The 13,468-nt window shown below is 36.8% G+C and overlaps 1 protein-coding gene across 1 annotated transcript in view; it reads left to right on the plus strand.

Moving 5' to 3' along the window:
• The window catches only part of DGLUCY (D-glutamate cyclase), a 28,556-nt gene that overhangs the window by 4,235 nt on the left and 10,853 nt on the right, over positions 1-13,468 (plus strand). The window contains exons 3-10 of the mRNA XM_008933596.3: positions 1,564-1,717; positions 2,413-2,611; positions 4,257-4,407; positions 5,949-6,071; positions 8,323-8,514; positions 10,607-10,867; positions 11,351-11,450; positions 13,177-13,325. Of these exons, the coding sequence (XP_008931844.2) occupies positions 1,564-1,717; positions 2,413-2,611; positions 4,257-4,407; positions 5,949-6,071; positions 8,323-8,514; positions 10,607-10,867; positions 11,351-11,450; positions 13,177-13,325 (1,329 nt within the window). The remainder of the gene's footprint in view (positions 1-1,563; positions 1,718-2,412; positions 2,612-4,256; positions 4,408-5,948; positions 6,072-8,322; positions 8,515-10,606; positions 10,868-11,350; positions 11,451-13,176; positions 13,326-13,468) is intronic.

Raw genomic sequence — 13,468 nt, forward strand, 5'->3', positions numbered from 1 at the left:
TGGGAGCAGCAGTAAAATTCTGAAAATGTTATAATGAAGTTTCCTGAGTTTATCCAATATTTTCCTGCAGGTTCAGTCTGTCAGCTATAACTAGTATGTTAAATTCAGCACTGTCTGAGTTGAATGCACCAAATAAAACCATAATTTTAAGAATTCATGAATATCACTAGCAAAGTAGAAAGTGCCTGTGGATTTCTTATTGATGGTAGGGAATGAAGTTGAGGGGTAACCGAATGTAGTGTTTTATTCAGTGATAAATTTAGTATGTTTATTTAACAAAAATATTTTTCTGTGTTTAGCAAGAAGCTCTTTCTGTATTTAGTAACTTCTGCCAGTAATAAAATGAATTTTTGCGCTGAGTACGCCCAAGAGAGCAGTTTGTGGGCAAATTCAGTATGCAAATACATGCTCACCTCAGCCTTTGCTTTGCATTTTTCCATCAGGAATGGAATTTTATCTTTGGATTTCTTTGTTAGCTTTGGTCAAGAGTAAGATTTGGCTGATTTCCTACAACCTTTGAAGGCAGATCATTGATTTAAAGATTGGATGACAGGTTAATGCAGTATTTAAGACAGTGAGTGCATCTATGCAGCCTCCTACTCACCTGACTGATATCAGACAGTAATGGTAATGACTTTTCAAGAAAGTATCAGTACCAGAGTTAGGGACTGTTAATTGCTGGGTATATACACCACAGACAAGTTGTACTCCAAGTTTCCTCTAAGTATTTGAACAGCTGGCATTTACATGCAGGAAAATTTAAATGGCATTGGTATTAACTACTACTGTTTAGAAAATAAATTTTTGCTAAATAAATGAATGGGACCTTTCTTCAGTGGTACTTATTGCAAAAATGTTAATGTCTTTAGAAGCTATTTTATGGTAGTAGTCAACAACCTTTTAAATCAGAGCTGATTCCAAGTTAAGGAAGTGTAGCAGTTTGTTTTTGGTTTTGGGGTTTTTTAGGGTTTTTTTTATTTAGCAATAGTGGAAGTGACTGAGGATCAGTGGACAGGCAAGAGTTTATTTCCAAACTCTAATCATGTCTGTTTAATTGCAGCCTACAATAAAATTCTACAGTCAAGAAATTCTAAAGAATGGGCTACAAACCAACATCAAGATACCATGGGTTTATTGTTGTACTGGACATGATCTGTAGCTCGGTATTGTGAAAAATAATTGTGAAAGTAGCCTTTCCTTGGCTCTGGGCTAACATTCGCAAAGTAAAGCATTTTCCTACAGAACACTAATTCCCCAGGTTAGGTAATAAATTATGTTTATGTTTAAATTCATAGAAATGTTTATTAAAGTAATTATGCTGTCTTCATATTCTACTAATACCCATGCCTGCCAACTATTTTAGCTGTGAATGACTTCACATACAGAGTACGGTTTTTGAAACATTTCAAGAAGTTGTTTAATTTAATTGCAGCATTCTGAATCGAAAATTTCCTTCAGGTAATTTTTTATAGACTATCTAAAGAAATCTATATGGAAAAGTTATTGTTTCACAAATAGAAAGCTGAATTAATAACCATTCATTCCAACCTTCCACAATTTCAGGCTATAAACAGGCCAATGTTGTGATTTTGCATAAATCCCTGGCTGATAATTTTGAGAAGTTCTGCCGTGCAAATGATGGACCCCTGCCACTGCTGTCCAGAAGTCAACCAGGTGATTGGAAATGTCCTTCTCTGAGCAGTGATTCTGATATCAGGTAACTACAGCCCAACCCTGCCTGTCAAAGTACTGCAGTGAATACTGATGGTTTGAGGGTTTTAGAACAGAGGATTTCAGGAAACAGCCTCCTTACAGTGTTGTACATTTTGAACACATTTCTTTTCCTATACCTTTGAGTGAAAACTATGTCTAACAGCCTGGTTATCTTGTTCTTGAGAAACATGCTAGGATAATTGTCAGTATTACAAGTATTTGTGTAATTTTGTGTAATTTCTAAATATTTTGCACTCTGAGCCAGCAGAATTAAATAATAGGGTTTTACATTTGTTTTATTTAGTAGAAACATGGCCATGGTAAGTACATGATACTTGTAGGGTCTCTGAAATTTGAAAGATTCATTCCTGTGGTAAACACTAAAAACAAGACTTAAACCAGCTTCCTAATTTTTGAAAGCCTGAGACAAGATACATATAAGGGGCCTTTACCTATAAAACCTAAAAATCTCAAACTCTAACATGTTGTGTTTACAGGCTTGGTTTTGTGCACAAAAAGGTGTTATGAAGTTTTTGCATTTTTGTTTCATTGTTACTCAGAAAGATAGATAAAGTTACTCAGAAAGTAGATAAAGTAGGCTGTATCTTGTATTTTGATACTGGGTTAATGTCAATTCAACCAATTCACTTTGTTTACAAAAAAATATAATAAAGCTGTGATAAATTCTTATTTCACTAGAACTGACTGCCTACAGTACCGAGTATATGAGCATGGAGTTTGTACTGGATCACTGAGAAGTCTGAAGGAGTATTCTGAACAACTGAAGGACATGGTGACATTTTATTTAGGCTGCAGCTTCTCTTTTGAAAAAGCAGTCCTAAGTGCAGGCATTCCTGTAAGAAACGTTGAGCAAAAATGTAATGTGAGCATGTACAAAGTAAGTATATGCACACACACATAGTCTTTGTTGTAACTTTGCTGTGAGTTTTGTCCATATTCGTGTTGGGTGCATAATACCTATTGCTCAAAATAAGAACTTTTTTTCTCTACCTATACAGTAACTTCAGTCATGCTCTAGTGCTGAGTGCATAAAAATACAGGGTAGAATATTCCCAGCCCCAGTTCAGTGCAAGGCCAGTCTGCTTTTTTATTTATTTTTTGTGGCAAAGTTTTCCCCCTGTGTCTTGTGGTGGCCCTTTCATTTGGATTCTGTTCTGGTTTGCCCTCTGTGTTTTAAATGGTGACCCATGCCCTATTCTGACCATGCCTTTACATGTCCTCCTCTCCATACCAACTCCAACTTGCAGATGGAATATTCCTTTTATGAGCCATTATAGTCGTTTTATGAGCCATTATAATCTTCATTCACGAAGCCTAGCCATGATGATGATGAGAGTAGCAGTTTCTTCTGCACAACAGCCACGTTTTGGACTTTTTCAGTGAAAGTAGAACCTTTAAACTGCACGTTTGCTACAAACCCAAACCTCTGGGACAGAAGATGTTCCTGAAGACTTGAGGTGTCTACCATAGCACTGAAAATTATGACTGTGCTCAGAAAGTTTATGGTGTAGATTTTAATGTTAACAGAGGTCTTAGAATAATTTTGGCTCCACTAGGTAGACTAAGAACACCGAAGTACATATCTGCATGCCTTTTTCATTTAGTGCAGATGCAGTTCTCTTAGGCAAAGGTTCTTATTGTTTTCAGTGTTACCATTTCACAATTATTTTGCTATGCTCCTGGTCAAAATGTATCTCATATGTGAGTCCTCATACCAAGATAAAGAAAAAAAATACAACTATGTATCTGCTTATAAATTTCAGAATTAGGAAAATTTTATAGTTTATGGTACATCAATGCTGTGAAGAACTGCACTGTGTGTTTCTTCAGTGACAGGTGTGATTATTGTTATTATAAAGACTTCAAATGAACATTTTCTAGACAGCTCTAGCTCTCTGCATATCTTGTTTATGTTCAACTGTAACTCAGATATCAGACATTTTGTTCTAAAAAGCCGACCTGCTTTATTTCTAAATAGAAAAGGTGCTTCAGCATTCCTGTTGGTGAGGATTATGAATTCCATAGAACATTTGCAGTGGCATGAAAGATTTTGTATGTATGAAACTGGCTTCTTCTGTAGAAGTGGGTACTGCCAGCAGCAGTTCCTGACCCTGGTGTGTTACAGAGCACTGTATTCAAGTACAAAGAGTAGATTCAGACCAAACAGATTTGTAGCTGTACAATGATTTTTTATTAGCTTTTTCCCTTTCTGTATAGGGAACACACCATTGCTTTCTAACAACATTCAGAATATCCTGAGGTCACCTAGCTGTATTCACTGAAGCAAGAAATGCATGATGTTGAAATTTTTAATGATCTATATGATGAAGCCTCCAGTAAGGAATCTTACAAGAAAAAAAAATGGGATACTAAGAATTTTTTTTAAAGGATTTAAAATTAATGTCACCACACAGCCTTTCTAAAGTCAAGTACAGCACAATGTTTTAGACGTATTTATTCTAATACTTTAGAAGTATCATTCAATGTTCCTGCTAACACCTTGGATTCTTTTGAACTGCCAGACAACTGTGCCTTGCTACAGCGTTTCTCCCTTTTGGTGCAACTTAGTAGTCACAATGAGACCTATTCCTGAAAGCAAGTTGGAAGCAGCTGTGCTAGCAACGTCTGAATTAAAAGAAGCCCACGGAGCACCAATTCACATGGGTGACCCTGGTCAGTGCTTTTCATTTTTCACTCTGCATGCACTTTACTTTGTATAAAAGTGATGGGGGAAACCATGGGAAGTGGTAAGATTGAAATACCTGCACAACTAAATTTGTTATGCTTTAATCCTTCCAACGATCACAAACCTGAATTTAAAACAACAACCAAAAAAAAAAAAACCCAACCAAAAGAAACTAAACCAAAAAAATTGAGCTGAACACATAGATTTCTTAGATAAAAGATAGCTCTCTGATGTAGATAAATTAAGTTATATGGCAGCAGTGGTTTTGGTAAAAAAGTGTAATCACATTTTTCTGAAATGTATGCAGTTTCATTTCTATGTGAATACTTTCTTGCTGTCAGAGATTCCAGGGACAGGGTAGCAGTGATTGACAGCATGGAGAGAAGTATGTGTGGATGCATTTTGTGTCTTAGTGCGTGACTGTGAAAGTAAATACTGCATTATTTTTAAAAATATTGAAATAGCATACATTGAGCACAACACTTAAGACAGAATAAATAGAAATATGACAAGAATTTTTTTCCTTTAAAACCTAGTTTAAACAAGTGTAGGCCTATTCTTTGCAAGGGAAAACTGAGAAAAAAAATTGTAAGTCAGGAGGCTGTTTGAAAAAGAACAAAACCAAACAAGCACCTGTAATATGAAGATAGATTGCAATCATTTCCCCTCTTCTGTCAGAAATTTGGTAATCATGGGCTGCATACACAGAAGGATCACATTGCTGGGCATGGAAGGAGATGTCACTGGTTAACATGACACTCCAGTAGCATATTTGAGTAACATATCCAAGTACTTCAATCTGAGGAACTAGTAATAAGTCATTAGTATGAGTAGAGGAACAAGATGAGTGAGGGACTCCATTATTAGTTTATTTTTACAGAAAAGATTATATATATATACACAGATCATATAAATTAATTCCAGAAAAGACAGTGGTATATTAGAGCATATGAAAAATTTAAAACCGAGGGAAGATAACAAGTGCTTAGAATGACCCAGATTAGGATGTTAGAATAAAGTAAGTGTCAGAATAAAGCAAAAGACAATTTAGTGAAAGCTGGCTAAGAATGAGATGTAGTTATCTAAGCTGGAGAGGAAGAAGAGCGGTTGATCATTTCTCTTGCTAGAGAATGTAGGAAGTGAAAGCAGTAAAAAATATGTTCTAGAAAGAACTCATTTTGCATTGCAGTCATTTATTCCTGTTTGCCAGTGTTATGAATGTAACTCTTCTGTCAATATAGATGATTTATATTGTCTTGGAAACTCAGCATAGATGTCTAGCTTGTATTTTGTTACAGAAATAAGGTAAATACATTTTTACCGGTGTTATCAAAAAGGGAGAACAAGTCAGCTCAGGCTCTTGAGGATACGCACTCGAAAGCAAACTAAATGTGCCACTTCAGGGGGACTTGACACTCTTGCACTCCTAGCTCAGTGTCACTAAATGATGTTTGGGGTCCACCCCCAGGCTTTGAAGTATTACTACTTAATTAGAATCGCTCATGATTTAATTTTTGATCAATTCCAGGTCTGCTGGGAATACAAGATCTTTCTAAACCAGACTATGGAGATCCAGTTCACCTTCACCCTGGTGATGTTCCAGTGTTCTGGGCCTGTGGAGTAACAGGAGCAGAAGCAGTTATCAACTGCAGTATGTGCTGTTTGAAGACTCTTTTTACATTATCCTTCGATCTCCTTTTTTCCTTTCCTTTTTTCTAATGCAGACTGAATGAGTTGGCTGATTAGAAGGCTTGATTTCAGGGTAAGATAAAAAACACCTCAACCAAACAACAAAAAAAGCCTTTGACAGGACTGTTTTCCATTCTGAAATACAAGTCTACTTTAAAGAAAATTCTTACTGAAATTTCACCACTTTCGTGTATTTTAAAGGCTTAAATCTAAAGCTCTGGCAGCATCAAAACATCTTTTTAAGCGTTACAAAAAACTAGAAGTTTAAAGGCATTAATTTTTAAGCTTCTTCCTTTTAAAATATTATTTCTTATTACATTGCAGAAAAACAACAGTAAAGGAAAAAGAAAAAAAGAAGGGGAAAAAAAAGGAGCAACAAGAACTCTTTCCAAAATGTTGTCAAGAGCTAGCAAATTGATTGATCTGGAAAAGGGTTCGTAATTGTCTCACGGAGAATGTGGAGCTTTTAGATTTTGTTCCAAAATTAAGTATATGTGACACACTTTACATAAATGAAGCTTTGTCCTCTGCACAGAGCTGTCCTCTACTCTATGCAGTCATTTATAACAGGCATGAGCACAAAGGGTAAGAACAGGCAACGAAACCGGTGACAGGATTATATACTGCTCTAAGTCACTAGTGTGAAATGAAATACCAAATTTTCATTCTTACTGAAAAAGAAGCTTAATAATCGTAGGCAGTATAATGGGGAGAACATTAGAAGGTCACCTGCTTTGTCTTTGTCTCCTTGCAGGATCTGTTATATCCTTGTGGTTCCTAACAGATGTTTATCTGAACTTCTCTCATCACCTGCTCTAAGTATGTTAAGCTCTAGAAGTGACTTTTTTTCTTTCTTACATACAATCTCTTTTTTCCAGTCCCAAATCCAAGCTGAAAATCCCACTCTTTCCTGTGTTCTTCAGCAGTTCTGTCCATCTTCCTTGTGCATTCTTGGTGCAGGGAAAGGAGAGAAAAATATTGCCAACAACTCTACAGTCTGTTGCCCAAAGCAACTGTCTGTGCTGCCTTCTGCTTACTTCTCCATTTTCTTTATTAAAACCAGTTGTCATTAGTGCATTCCAGGAACTTCTTGCACAGTTCTTATCTTACTGTGCTTCTTTCTCAGCTAAGTAGTTAAAATTCTGCCATATCACCAGTACTCATACTTTAGATGAATCTGCAACCTTGTCACAAAAAATATTGTCTGCTCACAGGGTTTGGTGAGTTATACTAAAACTCAACAACCATGTTCACCACATGCTTTCAAATTACTAGCCACAGATTCCCAGCAGATCTAGTACAAACCAAGGATATATGTACTTCTTAAAGAATTATCTCCTCCCTTTTCACCCTCCTAACAAAGTAAATTTTTGCTTGAGTATACCAGTTGTGATTTATCTAACAATGTACCAGTTTTGCCAAATCAAGTATCATCTAGATCCAGACTTCTGGAATTAGTAGAAAGACAGGAAATATTTTCAGCTATACTGTCGGGTCTAAACAAGTTTATTTTTCTCCAGGGTTTTAGAGGCTACTCAGATTCCCTTTGCTAAGGCTTATGGGTCACCTTTTGTCATTATTCCTTGCCAGTTATAGCTCTTCTAGCTAGGTTGGCAAGACACTGTGCAGAGATGCTAGTCCCCATTTTCTTAATCTGATAGACTACTCCTGGCCAGCAGGAAGAGTTGACAGTTTTGTCATATAACTATTATAAGAATATTCAAAGGTACAAGAGAGACATTATAGCTTCCAGCACCACTCTAGAATTTGAAAAATTAATTTATTCTTACAGAAACAATTTCACCAACACACTGGGCAAACTTAAGCATTATGTTGTCATTACCTCAGTGCATTAGTTGCTTCATGCATGTCAAACCCAAGTTTCAGACTCAATTCCCGACCAACATCCTGGGAGGGTTCTGTTCCTAAGTTGCCTCAAGTTTAGACTAGAGAGGATATTGTGGAAAAAACTGATCTCAACTACCCACGTGAGCTTTTTAAAAGTGAAAGCGTTTTCAGATGTATGTGCATACATTTCTTTCTCAGTGTATTAATTGCTGCAGTGTAACTTAAAATATCACCTGTTTGTATAAGTGTCATCAGGCAGGGGCTCTGTGTTGTTAAATTAAGTAGCTATTTGCAATTTTATCGCTCTGATAATTCAATATATTGCAATAATAACATTTAACTGGAGTTTTTTTCATCCATTTTAGGAGCTCCATTAGCTTTTACTCATTCTCCTGGCTGCATGTTCATTACCGACCTAAAGAACAACAACGTCGGATCATTAAGGGGAGTCCCACAAGTCCACTGCATTTCTCAAGATCCTCTGCAATTCAGTGTTGTGTCAGCAGAAGCAGCCCAAAAGATAAAGACTCTAGAGACCCTGATTGGAATAGATCCAGGTATAAACAAAAACTGTCTTCCTTTAGTGGATTCATTTTGAGGTAGATGTGACTTTTAGATATTCATAAAATATTCTGACTTTTTAGATATTTATAAAACTCAAGAACACAGTAAGACTCTAAAGGCAATTTTAAGAATTCTTTGTGGAATACAGTGAGTTTATACAAATAGGTCTTATATTTTCTGTTACTGTAGTTAATATCAGGGTCTGGCCAAAACCATTCAACCTTATGGGTAATAGAATATCTGATGTTGATGACTGTATACTCTCAAAGTACACAGAAGCATCGATGTTTGCAGCAGACTGGGGAGTCCACGGGGAATAAGAACTGTTACTGAATAAAACTGAAATTGGTATGTAAAGTACAGGGCACCTCATCATGCTGCTAACAGCTACATGGGTATTCACTGTTGAGTAAATAGCACATTTCTTTACATATATTCATGACTACTGTGCTCCTACCAGAAAATTCTAGTGCTTGCCTGTGTTTTTCAAACACCCCTCTCTGATGGGTGGAATTACATTAAGCTCTGCTGATGTATTCGTTACTGAGGTTTGTGTGATGGACAAAGTGACCAGGTGACTACATAAGGTTGAGTTGGTGCTGCACATGTGTACAAGGAAGATAAGAAGTAAATAAAGGCAAACTGAATAGGACAGCCATTCCTAAAATACACACTCTGAGTTAGTCCCCTCTGGCTGCTGCAAATTCTGATCTCGGTGTCCCATAAATTTTCTGAAATCCTCTGTAGGCAGTAGTGGAAAACAGCTTACGCCCAGCACTCCCAAGCTCTGGGTTTGGGCTGTGTGCATACATTTGGGTCTGTTTATTTTTACTCATAAGGCCTCTCCTTTTCCCACTCTCTGGAGTTCAGCTTGGCACAGTGCCACACTCTGCAGAAATACAGGACCTAACTTAAGAGTTAGCTCATTTTCTTGCTGAAGGAAAGTAAATGCTTTGTCTCAGTTAATATACCCCACTTCTCAGAGACTTATATTTCTTGCTTCTGTTAACATAAGTTTTGTTCAGAATGTTTTTCTCTGTCCACTATATGTGTATTGCCTATATGTTATTTAAGAGGAACAGAGGGAGAAATGGCAAAGGGGAAACTGAGAGCAAAAAGAGGAAAGCATGGGGGTGGAGGGACTGAGAAAGATGAAGATGTGAGGAGGATGGAAAGGAATAATGAAGACTTACCTCTGTCAGCTAATGAATATCGGCACATCATGCTGGTATTCATGGTTTTCAGGAGTGCTAGCAACTGAAAGGACTGAGCTGTGAGCTTATGTCTCCAAGTGGTAGGGAAGGGAGAGGGAATAGGAAGTGTTTGAACAATGAGAGCCGTACACAGATAACAACACAGTGTTGCCTCTTTAGGGACTGACCCATGAGGAGAGACTTCTGTTAATATTCACCTATTTCTCAAAGTCTGATAACACAGTTCTCTGCTACATGAAGTGTTACAAGAACATATAACAATCACTTGATACCACTGTTTTAATTGAGTTTATAAAAGTCCCCGTGTGACTTACAATGTCTCCAAAACCTCAGTTCTGTGGTTAATCATTTCATTAAGTGAAATTTATTTGGGAATTAGCTTTTCCCTAAGTTAGATAAGTTAGAGACAAAGGACCAGCTTACGCATCTGAAGTCTTCATCAGAACTTCTGTAAGGTCGAGAGTGCTTGAGATGCAATCTAGCTTCAGTAGCTAGACAAAGTCTAGCAGGACTGTCATCACAGATCAGGGGAAGGTGGGAGCCAAAGGAAAGGAAAAAATATGCAATAAGCTTTCAGAAAATGCTATTTACACTAATACCTAGAAATGCTAGGTATAGTAATTTTCAAAATCCAGCTATCTGATATTCTTAACCTGGAAACAGAGCCTATTATCTTCATTACTCATATCCTACACCTTCTTGGGTTTCCTGAGGAAATTACCCCAATTCCTGCCTTGACCAGAGGTTTTTCTTTCTCTTGTTTTTTTAACCCATTTTATGTCACTATAGTATACAGTTTCACTCACAGGGAAACTTCAGAAGGGGAATGATAGATTTAAGTGTACTGCTCTCTTTAAAAACACTTTTGTAGGAGACCGGGGTATAATTCACCTGCAGCGCCAGGATGAGCTTCTGAAGGCCTGCCTGGCCATCTCCCATGCCCGGTCTGTGCTGATAACAACTGGATTTCCTACCCACTTCACTTATGAGCCACCAGAAGAGAATGACGGGCCCCCGGGAGCCCTTGCTATTGCAGCTATACTGCAGGCCTTGGAAAAAGAGGTTGCCATAGTTACAGATCAGAGAGCCATGGATCTGAATAAAAAGATTATTGAAGAAGCTGTTCAACTAGGTAAGAATCGTGAGGGGTTTTGGTTTTTATCTTGCTAATTTGAGCCAAGGTTTGCTTCGGTTTTCATCTCACTGTCACTTAGTACAGGACTTTTTTTCCCCGGAGAATGAACCAGACTTCATCCCCTAAGCTCTGCTCAGCATTGCTACAATGACATTTTATTAAACTTAGCTGGCATCAAGTTAATGTGTACATATCTGGGTACTGATTCTGGCTTAGCTGTTTGTGATAAATTCTGGATGTCTGTTCTTATTCTTTTAGACCTGTTTCGTATCTCAAGGTTCCGTTTACTAGCATTAACATTTAAACAAGTTTACATTGAAGTAAGCATGCAGGGAACTTATCAAGAACAGTGTAAAGACATTGAGTTCTTACTATTCTAGTCATTTTGCTTTCTTCTTTTTTTTAAGTTGCTCAAAAACACATTAAACAAAATAAAATAAAAAGTATGTAGTATCTGAATTGCGTTTTGTTTTCCTGTAGGAATTCTGAAGAAACCCATCCCTCTATTGAATTATCAAAGGGAAAGTGCTGATTCAGCTTTAATGTTTTTGTGTGAAAATGGAAATTCTGGAAGACCTAGGTATGTGTATTCAGTTTTTGAGAATGGGTCATACCTCTACTGTATAAAGTTATAATAAAAATCATGACCATGGTCTAAGAAGGCACAATGGTTACAAGTAAATCCTTAAGACTTGGAATAAACAGAACAACCTTTGAAGCCAAAAATAGTTATTGGAGCACACACAGAGTACATAATTCCATGTTATTCTGCAATTATACAGTTCTGGAGTATAAAAAAGACGTGATTTTTCATATATCAATAGTTCTTCTCCTTTGAAAAATTTCTAGAAGTTTTTTGGCAGTTATTCCATGGATATAGATATATATACACACCCAATATATATTATATTACCAATTCTTAAATGAGAAAATCAGAAAGTATTGTGTCAAAGTCAGTGAAAGAGCTAGGAAGAGTGTGTTCATTTTTTAGCACTTTGACTCTAGTTGTCACGTCCGACAACTGTGGAATCTGATCTGACTTAATAAAATATATGTGTTTGTAATGGTGTGAAAGCTGTCATCCTATTGTCTTTAGCAGCCACAGCAAAAATTACAAATGCCTGTGTGCATTTCTCAGTATTGATGTGATTCTGTTCACATATGCATTGTTGAGTATATAATGTTGGACAAAAGTTCAAACTTATACAAAGTGTGTGATTAGGGTTCATGCACTGGAGAATTTTCTAAGTATCTGTACAAACATTTCATTACTTAGCAGGCAACTGACATTTCCTTGTAGGCATACATTGCTCATTTTTATTGATCTTTCTTTGTAAAGCATTTTAATGTAGTTGCCTTCAGTTTGCTCTCTTTAATAAAAATATCTTTCACTGTGGTATTTGCTTCACAGATTTACTCAATTCCCATTTCTTTTCACGGGTTAGTGTATACTGTAATAGCATGCATGATACTGCCTTAAGTTTTTATGTACTGTTTTAAAAATTTATTTTATAGCTATATATAAGTACAGCCAAATTCTATTTAAATTGATCCCTAGGACCAAAAAAGCTAAAGTGTTTTATTTAAGTAGACAACTAACCTGCTTAAGGTCTCTGGAATCACTGTAGATACCCTGCCACAAGAACATTAAGTAATTCAGCAGAATCAGTTACCTCTTGGCAGTAAAATTGAAGAAACAGAAGCAAAATAACTTAATTCTAACATACAGTGGCAGAACTGAGTACTAAAATTCTGCTTAAAATGTAGGACATCGGCAGTACATCTGTCTACTTTCATAACTAGCAAAATAACCATAGACTTAAAGTCCCCTGAATCTAAAGACCCAAACCAAAACATTCCCTAACTAGAAACAGATGGATATTTGTCAAACCATGTTCTTTAAGCAGAGATATATTTGCACAAACAAGGATTTAGATGATCATTAATTTCCCACTTTTTCGTTTTCTTTGAAAACACTCACAGAGACTAATATTTTACAAGATATTGTCTATTTTAATGTGAAACAGAGCCAGACCAGATGGCTGACCCAAAGTTTTGCTGGCTGGGAGGATTGCAGGAACTTCTCCATTTCTCGGTAGCAAATGTGGTTTGGGGGAGCTGCACTAAAGCTATAAAAAACCTGAAATAACCTTTGAAAAAAAAGCATAGAGAACTACATTCAGAAATAAAAAAACAGTATCCAAGTTTTAACTTGAATCCCAGATGGTCAAAAAGTAGAACCAAGCACATGTGAAAATCATACCTTTGACTCCTCTCCTCTGTTTTTTTCACTCACCTCTAACCAGATATGATCACCTGATAGCAATAGAGCGTGCTGGGATGGCTGCTGATGGCAATTATTACAATGCCAGGAAAGTTAACATTAAACATCTCGTGGATCCCATAGATGAACTATTTTTAGCTGCACAAACCATTCCAGGAGTGACAACAACGGGTATGTGTGAGTTTGTGTGATAACTCTCAGAAGCAAGAGAAACACAGAACAGGAACTCTTACTGGAAGTGAAGGGGAGCAGGAGGCAGGTACTGAACAGCAGCTTGCAGGCTGCAGCTATTTGTTGTGGTTGAATTTGAAGAG

Source organism: Manacus vitellinus, unplaced genomic scaffold (assembly GCF_001715985.3).
Source record: "Manacus vitellinus isolate BGI_N305 unplaced genomic scaffold, ASM171598v3 scaffold_6_pilon, whole genome shotgun sequence".
NCBI classification, from domain to species: domain Eukaryota; kingdom Metazoa; phylum Chordata; class Aves; order Passeriformes; family Pipridae; genus Manacus; species Manacus vitellinus.